Consider the following 19,365-nt stretch of genomic DNA (forward strand, 5'->3'; position numbering starts at 1 on the left):
ATCAACACATTGCGTGTCTTGTGAAGACAGGATGTTCTGAATCTGAAAGCAATTACCTTGCACCGTTTGAAATGTCATTGGTACAGGCAAGATAAAATACTCTATTCTTATTATAGATACTCATTAAAATTTAAACTGTGCTTTTTGGTTCTGTCACTGAATCAGAATGCTTTACGTTTGCAAAATGTTTTGTTGTCACTTTACAACTGATAATTCATTTAGCTACAGTGAATAGGTAGAAGAAGATGCTTGGGGAAGGAATACCTGTTTCTGCAAGTGATAAATGTTCCGGTTTTGAATGAATATACAGGATCTACTCGCAAGACAGGCTTTAAGTAGCCTCCCTTTGATATTCTCACCTTATCAAACAAAGCAAAAATGCCAGTGTTGAAGGAGACATTCCAGTAACTCTGATGGTTCAGAAAAAAGCTTTGGTCCCTGAAAGGTTCACTGTAAATTCAGCTGAGTTCCTCCTAGATGCAAAGTTGGCCTGAATGATGAGCAAAGCAATGAAGGAAAGCCTTTATTTTTTTTTTTTAATCTTTTAATTTTTATGTCAAGAAGCAGTATTAAACTGCAAAGCACTTGAAATTCTTTACATACCTTTGAATAGGGACACAATGCTTTTTGTTGTGGAAAAGAAGTATTTCTGAATTAAGCTCTGAAGTTTACTTTCTAAAAAAAGAACATACCCAGGGAAAGCAATACTTTAATGGTGGTTGAGCAAAAGCATAACGGGTCTGTGTGTTTAGTCACATCATGGATTTCTGGTATTTATTATGTCAGTAGGCATTACATCTAAGCACTGCTGTACCTACTGCTAAAATAATTGGAAAAAAAATAAAATAACAGCTATGTCCATGCTTGTATGTGTGGAGTGTCTGGAGCTCAGGTTAAAGAGTTAAAAAACTGAGGCATGGATTTCAGGCTGCTAATTTCTTTGAAGAATTCCATCCATTGTTTGAAACAGGGGGGAAACAAGCAGCACCTCCCTCATCCGGAAAATGTAATACTACTAAAAGAAGGACAGCAAAAAACTTGCTTGGGTGTTTGGGGTTTATTTTGGGGTTTATTTTAAATCACCTGCATATTTGGGGTGTGGATAAACTAACTAGATTCAGAGGTAATGCCATCATAAAACTTACTTAGTACCAGACCATGAATGCAAATGAAACCTAGGGATTTCTGTAAATCTCAACCAACCAGTAAGGTTTCAACACTTTCAGTCCAAGATTTACTCATCTTAAGTAAACCATTTCATGGAGAGATTCTAGCCCTAGTCACACACATGTCCGAAGAGCAAATGATTTTTAGTTTCTCATTTTCAAGAACATTAACTTAATCATGACAGAGTGAGCTCCTTGGAAAGGCATTGCTAGTCCTTAAATGTCATTTTTAAAGTTCAGCATAAGATAATGAACAGACTGAAAATGTCAGCAAAAGATGAGACCAAGATGATCACATATTTCAAGATTTTGTAACCACGAGTTACATCCTTGTCGTGGTTTAAACTCAGTCAGGTAATTCGTTCACTCACCCCCCCCCTTCTTTCCCTCCCCCTACTCCCGGAGGGACGGAGAGGAGAATCGAAAAGAATGCAACTCCCACGGGTTGAGATAAGAACAGTTTAGTAACTAAGGTATAACACAGATCACTACTGCTACCACCAATAATAACAATGATAAAGGAAATAACAAGGGAAGAGAATACAACACCTCAGCACCAACCGACCGATCACTCGCCCCCCAAGCCCGACCAAGCTCCGACCGATACCTCATCCAACCCTGCAGTCTCCCAGCCCTTCCGGCTAACTCCCAGTTACATCCTGGGCATGACGTGCTGTGGTATGGAATACCTCTTTGGTCAGTTTGGGTCAGGTGTCCTGTCTCTGCTTCCTCCTGGCTTCCCCTCCTCCCTGGCAGAACATGAGGCTCACAAAGTCCTTGGCCAAACCAAAACATCTCTATCAGCTCTGTTCCCGAGCCGAAAGTCAAAACACTGCACTGCACCAGCTACCAAGGAGGAGAAACATGACTGCTACTGCTGAACCCAGGACAATCCTATCTCAAATGTTGTTAGTTGCAAGTTTAAGACTTCGTATTGAAGTGTGAAGATTAAGATTTAACTGAATGTAATTGTTAGTCTGAGAAAAAAAAACTATTAAATTATGATATTCCTGAAATACCACTGGAATTACAATATTGAGACACCTGTATACATCTGAGAAACGAATGCTGCTCTGAAATATAAAAAAAAACCCAACCATACTAAAACTATGTTTTGTAACATAGTTACAAAGAACTGTAACTATGTCATGGGTTTACAAGACATAATGGAAACCAGTAAAATTTCAATGAACAACTGTTGCTTGCTATTGGCAACAGATTATAGATGGCAAAACTACACATATCCAAAACATGTCAATTTCAAAATATTTTATTGCAATTTGCATACAAAAATTTTCAAAGGCTATTCTTCAATTGATTAATTCTAACTATTAATGAAAAAGCAGTGGTTCATTTCCAAAGATGTCCACCATACAGTTACATGCTTCAAGAGCTTTTTGCTTTTCTAATCATTGCTTCCATCATATCCCACTGCTCTTTGGTAACCTAATAAAAGAAAAAAGCATTTTACTGGAATTCCATATAACAATTATACATCTAATTTTTGTTTGAATAGAAAGGCATTCATACCATCTTCAAATCATTGAATTCTCCTGCCATAGAAACATATTCTCCACCATCCATTCTTATAACCTAGAGAAAGCATAAGCAGTGTATTTAATAGTAGTGGGGTTTCTACAACATTTTCTTGTTATGAACTATGAAAGCTGATTTTTATTGATTTGGACCAGAAAAAGCCATGCTTAAAATAACATAATTCAATCATTTTTAGAAGTTCTTTTTAAAGGCACTAATTACTATGCATTACAATTAAAAGGTTAATAATGCTTATAATGAAATTCAGAGTAACAGTTTAATTTCTGAAACCAGGACTTTACAGAAAGTATCAGCAAAACTCAGACCATCATCAGGTTAACTGTGTAAACAAGATCAACCCAAACTCACTGCTCCATTAACCCAGCTTGCATAGTCACTGCAGAAATAGGCAGCTAGATTTGCAATTTCTTCTACAGTTCCCAGGCGACCACAGGGAATCCTCTCAATCATTTTCTTCTCAAATGAGCCTGTTGGGTCAAGGCGGCTAAAAGCACCCTGAGAATTGAGAGAAACATTACGGGGGCAAAGTTATAACTACATCAGAAATTAAAATCCAACAGATATTTTACCGCACATAAACAGTATGTCAGTAAACTGTCTACACTCTCTTTGTCAGTAGGATGAAAAAGAGGAAAGGAGGAAACAAAACAATTCATCCCTCTTGCACTGATACACATCTACTAAGTATGATAAACTAGAATTTAACACATTTGGGACAGCCACCCACTATGAAAAACAAAAGGGGTTAATAATCTTTGTTTCCCAGTCAGCCCCAATAAACATCTGAGGGTATAAGCAAGACTCAGAATTGCTGTATAGGCAGTGAAGAGAAACAAGGGGAGAAGAGGAGCAGGAAAGCAATAGAAATAAATTATACATGACATGGAGTAAGTAAAACTGAAAAGGGAAAAAACTCAAGTTCAGTTACATTGCAGCAATGGCTAGAACTAAAACAAGTCATTGGAAGTTTTGGTATTTGAATAGTTTAGAATGGCACGGGAAATAGAAGAGGATTTTGTTCTTCCTGGTTCCTCCAGAAGGAAACAACCTCCTCACGTAAAATCAGAAATGTATTACTAATATTTTTGTTAAGTTACTGTAGTTAATGAGTTAAAGCACACTGTAATTTTGTAATCATGGCTGTACTCACGCCACTTAAGTCTCCTATAGTCGTGTTTTTAGATGCCAATTTATAAGCTTAACAGTACTGCACTTGTACACTTTTTTCTTTTCCTCTCATGACTTACAACAGTGTTTTTTAAGACATGGATGCAGCCCCTAAGGCAAAAAGCCTTGATTTTGCAAATGCTGTTTTAAGTAATGCTGGTCTGCCTTTTTATGCTTTCAGGGCTATTTTAACTTGGAACTAATACGACAAATGTAGTACTTATATTAAGAACACGCAGTATCTCCAGTGGGATATACACTATTAGTTTAAATCACAAACATTACCAGGAGGTAGCAATACTGACCCTTAAAGGGGTTAACTTGCTGAAAATTAAGAGAATCTATAAATCAAAGTGATCTTGCCACATGATATAGTGGATACCAAACATTTATATGGATTCAAAAAGGAACAGGACAAACTCATGGAAGAAACGAATCCATCAAGATGATTATAACATGAAGAGATACCAAGTGTATCAAACTCCCTGGACAGAAAGGGAAAATGTCACTTAATGTTTTTCTTCTAGCCTAAAAATCCACCAGGTACAAGGCCTGGAAGACTTTTGGTCTGATACTGTAATGTTATTTCAACATTCTTACAACCCACTGGTACTTCCAATTATCTTTCTTCACAGTCAAAAAAAGTAAAACTGAGTTGTCTAGTGTAGCATCTAATACTGACAAGAGGAAAAAAATAAAAATAGAATAAAAAAAGCAAGCAACCCTGCACCCCTTCCCCCAAAACAGCAAAAACAATTGTGACACATTTTACAGGTAGTAGTAACACCATTATTAAGTGTTACTGCTCCTAATTGTAATATTTTGGCTCAATGCGGAATGCATCTTCCTTTCCCCTCTCACAGGACTGCTTTCTTTTTTTGTTGTTCTTCTTCCAGCTGGTCTGCATTACTTCCTTGAAACCCTCCAGTCCCTCCTTTTCACTCGTAACAAAGCTTCACATTTCCTTTGTGACTTAAGTTTTTCTCTTTCTACTTCTGTGTTTTCCAACAAACCTAGTGAGATTCTGTTCTCATATACCTAAAAGAAATTCGGACATTTTGGAATTGATGTTTTGTTTAAAAATTAGGAGCTCAGGCAGAAATAGGCATTCTTACTCCACCAAGTATAAGTTGACAAACTATGTATGTACAGTTGAGAAGATTCAAATTAGGTATTTCAATATTTAATTTCTTTCAAACCCTAAAAAAGGGTTTGTTTATTAGTGTAGTAAAGGGGCAGTAGCAGGCTTCACAAGTTCCAGAAATTCTGTTTAACAACAGGACCTGGATGCAGTGCGTTCAATATTCCACCACAGTCTTGAATACCAAAGAAATCATACTTTAACAGTTATGGAGATGGTTACACTATTTTAAAGTTAACTACAAAGCATAAAGTTAAAGAATATTCAAGGCTGTGTTTCACTTCATGCCATGTACCTTTGTTTTTATTGGACCTGGTTGAATCACATTGAATCTCATGCCATATTTACCCCATTCAGCTGCAAGAGACCTAAAAATGCATTAACAGAATTCATCAATATTTTAAACACAGTACTTTAATAATGCTATTTAGAAACAAAATATATTTTAAACTGAATCAAATGTGTAAATACTACAGTTTTCCTGAAACAGGCATTTCCACTTGAGGTTAGGGGTTTTATATTATTATTAACATTTCAAAGAAGAAAAAGATCACATTCACAACAGAGGAGTATTGATTTAATAGATGCATCATAGATAAAGCGACATGAAAGAGCAATTCTTCCCTTACAAGTTATACAGATGACTTTGGCACCTAAAATCCTTGAAAAGCAACTGTTAAGCCAGCATCTCTCCCTGGTAATATAGACTATCCCATGTGATATTCAACATAGCTCTCAGATGTTTTGAACTAACCCAAATCAGAGGTTACATTCTAAAATGGGACCAGCAGAATAATCCTGCTTTAGGGCAACATTTTCTTAGCATAAGCAGTACTCCAGATAGATCTAGCTACTACAGTGAATGAATTAGCTGGGTCATAAAGTCTCTGAGAAGCACACTCTTCAGTTGCAGCTCTACAGACACAAATCAAGACCATCACTCATTCCCTCATGTTTTTCTGGATGAAGAATTTTAGTTAATAAAAGGCTGCCGAACTGTTCAATTCCTTCTGCCAAAGTGCAGAGGAGGATATATTCACTATGAAGGAATGCCATGTAGTTAGTAACAATAGAAATCCTTTTGTTTGCTGAGAAACATGGACACATCACATGATGCTGTTCTGAATTAAATATGGCCGCAGACATTAATTTAAAATAGTGAAAGGTAATACATTTCTTCATGAAACTAGAAAGGTGAAGCAACAGTATACTCCTCTCAAATACAATCACATCTTTTCCCGAGACAAAAGAAAAGTGGAAGGCACTACAGACCTCAAACAGTTCCCCTAATAACTATCTTTAAGTGCTGGTTCACCCACAAGAATGCAAGAGAATCTGGTTATCAAAACTGTAACTGAAACTTTAGAATTTGCTATTGCCAAAAGAAGTAGTTCCACTTGCTCTTACCTTGTCCTTGTCAGAAAAATCATTCACTCATCCTTGTGATAAAAATCATCATAATAATAGCAGTTAATACTTCCTTCTGTAAGAAGCTGTCAGCATACTATTTTCTTGCCAGGATACTGGAGACTGGAAGGTTCTCTTATGATGCAATGGAATAGGAGAACTACACCAACCAGCTTCATTTTTACAGACCAATTATCCTATGTCAAGGATGTGAAAAGCAGAACACACATTTTGCTATATTACTCACTTGCTCATTGCTTCTACACCAGCTTTGGCAGAGGCACTCGGCAACACAAATCCTGAACCACTCTCTGCATAAATTGTTGTAATAGCCAGAAATGCTGCTCCTGCAATTTTCAACACACATTTTAAAAAACCCCACACCACACAAACAAAAAATACATGAAAATCGAATTCTGAACTTAAAGTAAAAGCAACCTCAGCGGTACGGAAGTTTGCAGCTCAAATGCTAGGGATGACATTTCACTCTGGGTTGTAAAAAGGTACTTTAAAAATCTGGTCTTGGAAGCTTTGCTTTCAAGCCTTTTTATTTCAGTTCCCTCTTTTCCATCAATGTTAAGAGTCGTTCCATGTAAGTGTAAATAGCTACTGATCAGGCTTTAAGGGTCTACACCCTCAGACTTCTTCTGATAATGAATTTACATGTGCACATGAGTCTAACTGGAATGAAGGTCTAAGATGTGTCTTTTTAGAAGCTGCCCTAGTCTAGTAGTCACTAAACCAGTAATTTGCCCCAATTTCATCAATACCTGTTGGGAAAGAGAAAAAAAAAAAAACAAAAACAAAACCCAACATTAACAATTAGGTGTGGCATAATCTTAAAATGACACAGTTTAGGGCTTGAGTAAAGTATATGCAGGAAAAAAAAAAAGAAATTTTCAGAAGCTTTTTCTGCAGTACAGCTTATGAGAAAGCTAACCTGCATAACTTTTTCCCATTATTATTACAAGAAACTGCATTAGAAAAAGGCCACTTTCTTTTATATGTTATATTTTAAAAGAGATTTAGCAAAAACATTATGGAAACTGCAACTGTTTATCGAAGCCTGTAAATTCTATTTGTCTGATCAATGACTAGCATAAACTCACTTTTACTGCGAAACTGGAGGAGAAGGGATGACAATTCACTGCTTACACCACAGTAACTAAAATAACTGTTCTATTTACTGTATTTAAAAAAAAAAATTAATTAGAAGAGCTACTCAAGGGATAGTTCTGAAACAATATACGTTACTGATAGAATGTATGTGATGAAGTAGAGACTTAGTTAAAATATTACAATAATGTTACACAAGAGAAACTAAAGAGAACCATAAACAAGCACAGACAGAAATGCCAGCAGATACCCAGAGACCATGGGCCCTATTTATAAAAAGTAGGGCAGAGCAAGTGACTTTGAATAGAAAAATCAACATAGGGAAAAAACACAGAACAGCTCTGAAGTTATCTAGAGTTGATTGTTAATTATACATTTTGCAGAATTAAACCATTGAAATTTGAAAATATGGATTAAATAGAAGTGAGTTGGGTGAACCTAGCACAGATGGAAGAAGGACAATTTACAGCTCTGAAGTTAGTACTCTCCAGTTCACAATTTTTATTTCTAAAGCTTATATTAATGAAATGGACAGTATCTAACCAATTAACTCCTCTCATTCTGTAAAACTTTACTGCATAAACAACGCACTCTCAAATTACAAATCCCTTTTAAATACCAGTACAAACATAAGAGTCTAAGAGCAGAGCACTTTATTTACTAAATTAGGTTTAACATAGGTCACACTGTAGATCTAAAGGACATGCCAGTGTTTTAGTAACTGTCAGATGCATAGCATCCTCACAGACTGTTATAAAATACCTGCATGGGGTAACATCACTTCAGAAACTAAGGACTCTGCTCAGACTTAAAAAAACAAGCACATAAAAATGAAATTATGGTAGAAAATGAACAGACTAATAGGTACACTTGATTTATTTACAAAAACATGTCTTAAAGAAAACCTTACATAAACAGTCTTACAGAATCCCCTAGAAAGAAGGCATGCAAACAATAGCAAAAGAAATCCACGTGTTTTGGAAGCTTAGAAGTGAAAGGACGAGAGACTGGAAAGGAAGGTGAATGACTTCTGGACTTTGCCAAATTTGAGGTTGGAAACAAGAAAAGTAGTTTTTCATTCAACAGCAGCAAAGACACAGGTGTTTTTAAAGCTGTATTCCACATTACTACACAGACACTGCATGCATCAGGAAGGCCATAAAGCAAACTGTTACAATAGTTTGCTGTAATGATATAAGGCAGAGTTGGGGATGGCATTTTAATGTAGGAATATTAGCACTAGAATGGTGGAAATAATTTTTTCGTGTGCTGCTAAAATATATGTGGGAAATACCTTGTCAACTGACCAAAACTGTTACGGACTTACTGAAACAACCTTAACTTTATATTGTTATAATTAAATAGGATGAACCCGCTGAGCACATTTTGGAGAAGAGCTTTGAAGAAATTCAACTAATGCAGAGGTATTAGAAATACAATGCAGAGAAATACAAAAGGATTATTTCAGCACAGTATCTGTACCTAGAAAACAGGATTCGTAAGTGAGGGCACACAGAAAGTCATAATATACCTCACTACTTTTAAATGCTATTTATGTAATTCTGATCAAAAAAATAAGCCCAATGTTTTTCAATTCATAATGTAAAATGAAAACAATTATTTCTATATAATGTATGACATAACATAGAAGGCCATATATTAGTTTTTCCTCAAAGACAATCTGGTTAAGTAAAGACAATCTGGTTAAGTAAACCTTTGGCTAAACAGTATACCAAAGAACTATCACATTTTTATGGTAAAGCTAAAACATTGGATTAAACTCCTTGGTAGTCTAGAACCAGGAAAATAAAAGCTAATACTGATTTCAATTTTGAAATTCTTTTTCAAAGGTAGTATTCTATCTCAAAGGTAACATTCTGTAGTGCTGTTAGTCAAATACCACAGCTGTGAATTTATTTAAGCATAGGAAGAAAATGTGAAGTGATATCCTGACTTGCTGCTCATTTAAATAAATGCCACATGCTCAGTTGCTCAATAAAAGCAACACAGATATAGAAGACTCAAGAGAAGTAATATCATATGTTTTAAACAAAGCCTTATTTTTCAAACTTTAAAAGGTTTACAACTAGTTTACAACTTTTGTTTACAACAACAAACTTAAAATCAGATTTTTATATTCAATTTCATGGCTTCCAGGTTCACTTTTAAGGGCAGATTCTAGAATGAAGCAATTGCTAGCCATTTTTTATATGTGATACTTAAGTTATGACTTTACTATAAATTAAGTTTCCTTCTAGAAATTATGTATAATGTTAAAAATTGTGTTTAAAACTCTTAAAATATATAATAAGGCAAGGAACACAAGTAATAATATTGTGTAATAGAACGTGCTTAGTTAGCATTTATCTTAAAATACCTTTCTGTACTTTAATGAGCTCCTTTCCGACTTCCAGAGTTACAAAAGCAGTACCATTAAGCACAATATCAGTTATGGTTCTCCATGCATTAGCAGAAAGCCGCTCAGAAGGGGAAATAAAGTTTCCAGCTGCATTGTTTATCACAACCTGAAATACATGAAGGAAAACCTAAGAGTTAACTAGAAATAATTTTCCCTGAGAGAAAAGCAAAGAAGGAACTTCTTACAGTTTCCAGCTGGAAAAGTTAAAAAAGCCCCACCAAATGAGGGGGGGGGAGGAAGGAAGCAAGGAAGAATAATTAATCAGAAATTTTAACATCTGTAGCATGTATATATACATCAGTAACAGAAAATGAAAATGAGCTTTATCTCCAAACTGTTGCAGTTACTAGTCTAGTATTGAGGAACTGCAGAGGGTGACTTAAGTCACTATTTTCCACAGAGTCTCAAGTTCATTCTAACAGAACAGTTTGGCCCCACCAAGTTCCAAGGTGATATACCATATTTACTGTAACAGATGCATGGAAATAAAAGCAAAAGAAGTTCAGGCAACCTGATGTCTAAAGTCTGGATTAGCTGACTGTTGCAAAACAGGAAGTCTAATCAGTCATGACAAAACAGAATATTATCATTTAGTGAACTGCAAGCAACTAGTACAGAACTTTTTTTTAATAGATGTATATCCATCATTTGTTGGCTCCCTACAAACAATAATTATGCACAGGATACTTTCAATATATCATCTGCTTAGCCCTTCAAACTAGCAAGTTAGGTACATTTTTTCTTAAGGGGACTAAGCATCACATAAGCAGTTTTTAAACCAAAACTTACGTGGCCAGATCTTGTGTATTTAATAATAACAACATGTGATGAAGCAATAAAATGGTGTATTTCTTATGGAATGGCACAGAGATTCATGTAGGTTTGCACATAAAAGAAAGCATTTGTCCTGAAGAACTTCTGGTCTAAATTAAGATATGAGGCCTCCCTAGAGTTTGGAAAAAAAAAATTAACACCTGAACACCTCAAGATACTGAGGAGGTTACTTAAATCATTGAATAATTATAGTGAAGACACCATAGTGAAACTAGTGAACTAAGGACTGCATAACACAATCTTTGAGGCATGTAGGTACGTGAATGCCAAAACAATCCATATGACAAGAGAATGACTGGATTCTAATTGGCAGTAAGACTCTTGGGGACAGGACTGTAGCTATAAGGAGTAGGATAGTGCCATTAACTTCTGTTTTGGAGATCTCACCTCATATGCACAGTGGCACTGATGACCAGGCTTGCAGTATTCATAAACTTAGGTGTCATGTGTGTCACTAAGAGAAAAACTAGACAAAAAGAACTGAATATCCAATTTCCTCTGCAGTCTGTCACACAACATACATGAAATTAAAGAGACATTAAATGCTTAGAAAGAAGTCATGGGAAGTATTTATTCAGAAAATTACCGATGTACTAAAAATATAACACATAGAAATAAGTCTCCTTTCTTTCTGCGCACACTTAAGAATTTGAGACTGTGATGTGCTATAGCCAAAACCAGAAGTAATCATTAGTCAAAATAATAAACAGAGTATCCTGTCTACAAATCAGGACAACGAGCTGCCATATTCATAGCACACAGCTGTGAGAAAAAGTTTCTCCACTTCTTACCACATTTAGAATTCAGTAGGTTCTACTCCATGTCTATAGGAAAATACTGGTGAATGCAGTGTCTACAATACATACCTCTACACATGACAGTTTTAAAAAGTTTTAAACCACACTGACTACTATCCTTTACATTGATGTTAACATCCTCATCACGGTATCAGCTAGCAGAATCTGAGTTATTTCCCTCATGATCAAATCAGAATTTGGTGCCTATAATTGTTCAGACTACACCAGACCACCCTTCTCAAAGCAACAGTCTGATGTGAAGAGCTCTGTGTTTTGTGCCAAAGTACTAAAACCCATGTGCTTAGCTTGACTGAGTATTTTTTTCTTGACTTTATGAGAACTTAGTCTTCAAGTTGGAGCCTTCTTTGTGCATTTTCATAAGCTAAGCAAGGACCAAAGATGACATTAATGATTATTTCAATTTCAAATTTGTGAGACATACTGTTAATACGCAACAAGTGTAATTTGATACCAACACAGGTAAATTACCTTTTCAGGAGGATTATAGGGCAACTATATTCAGTTTGCTTAATTAATTCAAAGAATCACATCATAATTGTTTCACTGTTTACAAAGAAAATGTTACGTCTTCACATTAAGGACATCAATGTTTTGTCTATTTGGCCACTAAGAATTTTAAAAATCACAGGCACAGAGTTATGAGTCTTAACTGTGAATGTTAGCCTTACCTTGAAATACTGTCACTTTCTGCCTAGTGTCTCTTTATATCCCATTAACTTCCTATCATAGTCATTTGCTTCATACCTACTATGCAGAGTATTTTCACTAATGCAGACTGAAGTTCTTTCCTTTCACTAGAACACTTACAGCAGGATGTCCTGCCACTTGGATTACTTCGGCAACAGCATTCTTAACTGAAACTGGATCTCTCACATCACACTGGACAGCATGAACCTATGTAACAATGGAAAGACAGTTACAAAACTTCAAAACTACATCGCTCATAAATTCAACATGCCCACAGAAGCACATAATGCACAAAAATCCTATAATCATTTAAAGTATAATAACATTTGCAAAACTGTAAAAATTTACCTTATTCCCTGTTTTAGAAGAAATTTCTTCTGCTGTTGCTTTCAAAACATCAAGCTTCCTAGAAACAAGTACACAACACCACTAAATGCAATTAAATGCAATTAGAATTCAGATTAATCTGAGTATTATTTTTTCTGAGCAAACGAGCTAAAACTAACAACGTGTGCACATGTGTGTGTTGCTGATTTTCCTGAAACTATGTTTGGTCACTAACTTTCTGAAACAAGATTAAATCCAAAAAATTTCTCATTAGTGATACTTCAAAGCAATCCAGAAGTGACTACAGTAAGAGACTGTTAACCTAAGCAAATGTGATAACTTAGAAAACATTTTAAGGGAAAATCAGGGCTGGTTTTGAAGTCAAAAGAATTAAGAGGAATGGCTGTAATTCTTTATTGCAATTCAAATCTGTATCAATGACACCTGCAATAATATATTCAAAATGTTCAATAATGGGTATTTCAATTTTTTTTTTTTCTCTTTTAGGCTTTAGTTGAATTTAATATTCTGGGTTGTTTATTTTGCTGCCACGTTTCATGGAAATGCATTTAGCTTATTTCTTCCTACTGCTGGTTACACCATTAGTCATTTGCAGATGGATCTGCAAATGTCTGGTATTTACAATATGGCATAACTTAAAAGCGTACTGAAATAGAGTAAATAGAATACATTTATCCAGTTTCTGAAGAAAGCAGCGAGATTCATTATGAAGAAAACTGATCTATTCATCATTCAGTACTAAATGAAAGCCCTAAACTACCTTCATTAATACTTACCTGCTTGCTATAACACATGTGGCACCTAAACTGGACAAAGTTGTCGTCATCCCTTTGCCAATCCCAGTACCTCCACCGGTTACAAAGGCCACTTTCCCTTGAAAGGTATTTGGTGGCAACATCACTTTCTGAAGAGGTGAAAAGAATGCAGCTTGTGGTACACTGCTGCCTTGATGCAGCACATTTGGCCCATGGCTGAAAAACTGAAAGAAAGAAAAAGAAGAAAGTTTTTTTTTTTTTCTCATTTCTGCATACAGGGCTGTTACACAAGATTAGATTTTCTTACGACAGCGAAGGAAACCATGACTGCCTTATTATAAAGTGAATGTAAGAATGATTCCATTGTATTACACTAAAACAGGCTTTCATGTAAGAGCTAATATCATACTAGGAGCTATTTTTAGACTTTCCAGGCCAACTATTGAAAAAAATATTGTAATAACGATTTTTGTCATTTTGAAAGTTAGTCTGTCTTATGTCTGTCACTCTTACTAATATACACAGAAAAACATTACCTACCAACTAATTAAGACTCCCAGCAGGATCTAGCTTTCAGATTCATATATGTACTAGATGCATGTAGTTTACTCCTAACAAATCCATGATTTTGACACTACAAACATATATATTTACAGATTCAAAACCTTCAATAGTAGCTTCAAGGCTTTGATCCTTTATTACTGTAGTTAATAAAACATTCTTCCTTACTGGAGAATTAGGGCAGAATCAAACTCCATGAGACCTGACCCAAAAGTTACTGCTGCTAAGCAAACCAATGCCACCTCCCAGACAAAACTGGTCAATCAGGATAAGAAAGTTGGGTCTGTTGAGCCTGGAGAAGAGAAGACTGCATGGAGACCTCATAGCAGCCTTCCAACATCTGAAGGGGACCTACAAGGACACCAGAGAGGGACTCTTCATCAGGGGCTGTGGCAACAGGACAAGGGGAAATGGGTTCAAACTTAACGGGAGATTTAGGCTGGATATAAGAAGAAATTCTTTACTGTGAGGGTGGTGAAGCCCTGGAACAGGCTGCCCAGAGAAGCTGTGAATGCTCCATCACTGGCAGTGTTCAAGGCCAGGCTGGAGATGATCTTAAGGTCCTTTCCTGCCCAAACCATTCTATGATTCCATGACCCACATCACACTTTGTCCCACCAGAAATACAGTAAATTAGCCCTTGATGAACTGGTCCTTGCAAAAAGAAACATGGATGGTACATGTTTAAAAACATACATGAAAAGAGAAACAAATAAAAATTAGTATTACATCTAGTGATCTACATCAATAAGAAAACATACCACTAATGCAATGGGAAATTTGTGATGTCATCAAGGAAGTCATAGCAAAAATAGCCAAGAGGGTATTTTTAGCATCCTAAGACACTAAACTAACTCAAGCCCTAACCTAAATACTTAATTAAATGCTTTGGGATGGCAGCACTACAGTAATAATTCCCAATTTATTTAGAATACAAAAGTTATATTCACCTGAAGCTACAAATTCTTCCAAACATGACAAAACTAGATTCTTTCAATTTCTGATGTGCGCAAAATTAAAATACTCTAAGTTATGTTTATTTTCTCTAGTACTAATTTGTCTTTGGGCCTTTAATGTATTTGAATTAAAAAAAAAAATAAGAAAGAAGACCAACTGGTTACTCTTGTATGGTGGTGTTAACAATAACATGGGGAAAAAAGGTTATTTTAAAATAGTAAAAAATATTAGAATTTAAGAGGGGAGATTCAGACTGAACATGAAGAAAAAATTATTGCAGTGAGGCTGGTAGAACCCTGGCACAGGTTGTCCAGAGGTGCATCCCTGGAAATATTCAAGGCCAGACTGGGTGTGGTTCTGGGCAACCTGATTTAGTTGAAGACATTCCTGCTCATTGGAAGGGGCTGCACTAGATGACCTTTGAAAGTCCCTTCCAACCCAAACTGTTCTATGATTTTATTTGCTAACTCACATTTTCAACACTAAAATTAAGAAACATTTTTAATGGCAGCTGAATCATCTGTACATGCCACAGCTATAACACAAAGGGATGGAGCTTTCACAGAGCTTAGAGTTGGCCTGAGAAAGTGTGCATGTGAAGCTTCCTGTGTTATAACACATCTGCATATGAGGAACAGGTGAAAACAGAATAATCACGTAATTACACCACCAATTTAATGGAGCTCATGTTCCAAAGACATGATAAAGCAAAAAATGAGAGTGAAGAAGAGTTGTGGACACTACAAAGAACAAAATCAAGAAAGTAAAGCTCAAACTAATGCTAGAATTGTCACAAATTTATCACAAATTATCACAGCATTTATATTAAGCGTGTACTTTAGGGATTCCTTCTGGAACTTGGGACTCTTCAGGTATGTGCAACGGCTTCTCAAGAGGAGAAAAATAAGCCAAAGGTGGTTCTAACACAACCAGACCAAATGGAAAATCCAAAGAATGTCATAACATCTTTCTGAAACAAAATTCTACAGATCAGATCTGCCTCAAATGTCTGTAAAATAGTGGTTTTTTTTCCAATTCTCCTAGTGAAAATGAAATTCGCATGTTTTCATAGAGTACCAGAACACTATTAAACCCTCAGGAAAGGGGAGTGTGAAGATTCTCTTTAAGGTCTTTCTCTATAGTTCCCCCACTCATCTCTCTTCAGGTACGCCGGGAGAGAGAAGGGCTCCCTCTGGAGAGCTTCAGCTCATGGCAGAGACTGCAAATCAAGGCAGCATTTGGACTCCCTCCAGTATAAGGATATAGCCAGAGATAATCCTTACACAGTACTGAGTCACCTTGATCAGGTGGTCTGTTAGTGAGGGACACAGCCCACCTCGCTTGTTCACCATTAGAGAAACCATGCAAGCACCTTTCCTCCTACTCAGGGGAGGAAGCCAGACACAGCAGGGGCAGGCAGGAAGACTGCACTGAGACTAATAAAGTACTGTAGTGACACTAAGCAGCCAGTAAAGTTGGTATAGTTCAGCAATCTTTTCCCAAGACTGCTATCATCTCATTACTTGTGTGCACACGGGGCTTCTGTGACAGAATTCACTCAATTTGATCATTCTACTCTTTAAGGTCAAGGTTTTAAATTAAACCTCAGGTGTAAGCAAATATAAAGAAGCCACTAAAGGGCTTAAGAAAAAAAGGGGGGGGGAGCAGAAAAAAAAAACAACACACCCTCACCCAGGGAGTGGAAGTGAATCATAAAACTACTGCAGAAAGCCGAAAGCTCTCTCCCCTCAGCAGCACAAAAAACACCGCTGGCAAGAAGCACCGTGCCTGGGCTGAACTCAGTATAAATGGCCTCGAGAAACACCCACCCACAGAAATAAGCCATGTCATTGCTTGGACGGCAGCACTCAAACCGCTTGACCTAAATCGCACGGCACAACTTTGCTACTGGGATCAAGGGGCGATACCAAGTCTTCCACGGCCCGTACGGCAATAGGAAAGAAACACGCCTCCCCTGGGGTGGGCAGGGACCGAGTCCCGGGGACCACAGGCGACACCTCCGCGGCGGACAGGGCCGGCAGAGGTCGCGCCTTGAGTTGGCGAGAATCAGCAGAGTGCCCCTACCCCCGGGGCACTGCTAGGCTGCTTCCCCAGTCACAGCAATGGAGCATTCCTCAAGCCAGGGCCGCCCCTTGAAGCCGCTTAGGCGGCGGCCAGAGGGCTTTCCCTGCGGCTGCGGTGAGGATCCCGAGAGGCGCTTGGCGGCCCGACGGAGAACCGCCGTGCCCCTCGCGGGACAAGGGCGACCGGGCACCGCCGGGGCGGAAGTCGCGGAGCGCCCCTGCGGCGCCGGCCGCCTGCCCTCGTCCCCAGCACAGCATATCAGAGCAGGGAGCGCCTTACCCGCGCGGTACCAGAGAGGCAGGCCGCGGCAAAGCCACGGGCACCCTGCCACCCTTGTCGCAGCACCACCGCCATCTTCCCGGCCAGGCTAGCGGTGGCCGGGCTGTGCGCCTGCTCCGTAGGCAGCACCGCCCCGGCACTAGCCTCCCGAGCGTGCTGCCGCAGTGGGTTGGGTATTTTGCGAATTATCCGCTACTTGAAGGAGACTAAGTAACTAACTTCTTATTTGTCACGTGGGACCTAACCCCAGGCACTGATACGCTCTCCATAAGTGTAGCATAGCCCCTCTCAAGGGGTTCTGCCAGTTCTTGGCATGTGTTTTGTGGGGGAAAGGGATCATTTATACAAGAAACATGAGAAAAGTGGTGGCATAGCAATCTGCTAATTGGGATTTCAAACGGGCTAGGTAACACGTCCTGGAAGAAAGTAGTTGTAGATTAGATATTGGGAAGATACTGTGAAGGTGCTGAGGCACTGGCACAGGTTGCCCAGAGAAGTTGTGGATTCCTCATCCCTGGCAGTGTTCAAAGACCAGGTTGCATGGGCTTTAAAGCAACCTGGTTTAGTATGAGGTGGTAGGGGTTTGGAACTGGATGATCTTAAGGTCCTTTCCAACCCAAACCAGTCTTGTGATTTGGAGTGAGATTGTGCTGATTGCATTTACAGGTGACTCCCTGACAGAAGCAGCATGGAGGCTGCACACACCAACACCTCGCTGACTTCTGTAAAACAAAGTTTACCATGTGAAATACGCACTCACTCCTCTAAACAAGATAACAAGGTTTTATTGAGAAACAAAGTCAATAAAGTAAAAGCAACAGCGCTGGGCGCATGACTGTAGCCAGAAGCGCACTGATTAGCATTTGTTACAGGTTTATATACTTTCACTATTGCATTAGTCATATACATATTCATAATTCCTGCGTATAGGCAGGGAATATTATGACTAACTCCTGGAACTTATCATCCTAAGTCCCTTCCTCTTGGCATCTGCGCACTGCTCTCCGGTGATTGTAGGCAGGGGTCTTGAGGATGAAGTAAGCAGTCTTCCTCTTGTGAGTAGGGGTCTTCAAGATGAAGTAAGCAGTCTTCCTCACAGTGTACTTTTCACCTTTGGCACAGTTGGATGCCCCAGCAATCACACAACTAGCTAAACCAGCTATATCTGTAATTCTTATGATAACTAGGCAAAGATTTAAAACAGTGTGACCTTCCTGCAAAATTTATTGCAGGATAAGCAGACAAGGAGTATCCCAAGCTAGCAGATGTTTGGGAGGCTCTGTCTCTAAACTAACTGATAAGTAGAAGGATGGTGTGAAATAACTCATTCATGTTTAGTGGGGCCACTAAATCCTGTTATCTCACCACAGACTTACAACACATTGTTCTTTAAAACTAAAGTTACTTTATAAAACTAGTGTGAAACAATTAACTCATGTTTAGTGCAACCACTACATTCCACAGACTTACAACATAAACACTGTTCTCTTTCTACAACCTAAGTTAAGCTAAAAAGTACTTTTATGTTTTTCAGGCACTAGCTTTTCTTATATCAAGGCTCCCCCTTCTTTTACCTCTACTAATTCTTTTGCTATGTGACTCCATTTTGCTCAAGAGTTCTGGCCCTTTTTAACTTGTCTAATCTTGTGCCTTTAGCAAGCTTTGTTTCTGTTATTTTAAACTGGTACAGTTATATCCACATAACCACACCTATGATTTGCGAAAGCCAATACATTTATGTGTTTATCACAACCAGAATGACAAAAGATTCCTCATTCCAAATTTAGCACTGTCAGTAGTGTTCAGAAAAGGCCTGACCACTGAACATTAAACCATGCTAATCTAAAAGGGATTACTCTGAGTTAACAAAACATTTATCTGTGATGTGCACATAGACTGGCTACTCAGAAAGGTAACAGCTGACTGATATCCAGCCTTTTGCACAGCCTGGGTAACAAAGCAAAGAAGCCTGCAGCATTATATCTGGCCATAAGGCAGGGCAAGGGGGTGCTGGAGTAGCACAGTAGCTGTGGGAACCTTTGGATTCAGTAAAGCCGGAGGTTTTGAG

At 38.0% G+C, this 19,365-nt stretch overlaps 1 protein-coding gene and 1 long non-coding RNA gene across 3 annotated transcripts in view; one reads left to right on the forward strand and one right to left on the reverse strand.

Moving 5' to 3' along the window:
* Window positions 1-19,365, forward strand: part of LOC133266689 (uncharacterized) — a 302,275-nt gene that overhangs the window by 276,067 nt on the left and 6,843 nt on the right. The window lies entirely within an intron of this gene.
* Window positions 2,419-17,379, reverse strand: DECR1 (2,4-dienoyl-CoA reductase 1). 2 transcript variants are annotated; one of them, XM_061448141.1, is made up of 10 exons: window positions 17,298-17,379; window positions 13,437-13,639; window positions 12,661-12,718; window positions 12,433-12,519; window positions 9,932-10,079; window positions 6,686-6,785; window positions 5,327-5,399; window positions 3,072-3,218; window positions 2,697-2,759; window positions 2,419-2,612 (listed from the first exon to the last, which is right to left on the reverse strand). In XM_061448141.1, exons 1-10 carry the CDS (start codon window positions 17,370-17,372, stop codon window positions 2,553-2,555), a joined length of 1,014 nt encoding a protein of 337 aa, XP_061304125.1. In that variant the 5' UTR covers window positions 17,373-17,379; the 3' UTR covers window positions 2,419-2,552. The 2 variants fall into 2 exon arrangements, with proteins under 2 accessions (XP_061304125.1, XP_061304126.1); XM_061448142.1 differs by lacking the exon at window positions 12,433-12,519.

Source organism: Pezoporus flaviventris, unplaced genomic scaffold (genome assembly GCF_033815535.1).
Source record: "Pezoporus flaviventris isolate CSIRO_AGI_PZ_B2104156 unplaced genomic scaffold, CSIRO_AGI_Pfla_v1 ptg000007l, whole genome shotgun sequence".
In the NCBI taxonomy this organism is placed as follows: domain Eukaryota; kingdom Metazoa; phylum Chordata; class Aves; order Psittaciformes; family Psittacidae; genus Pezoporus; species Pezoporus flaviventris.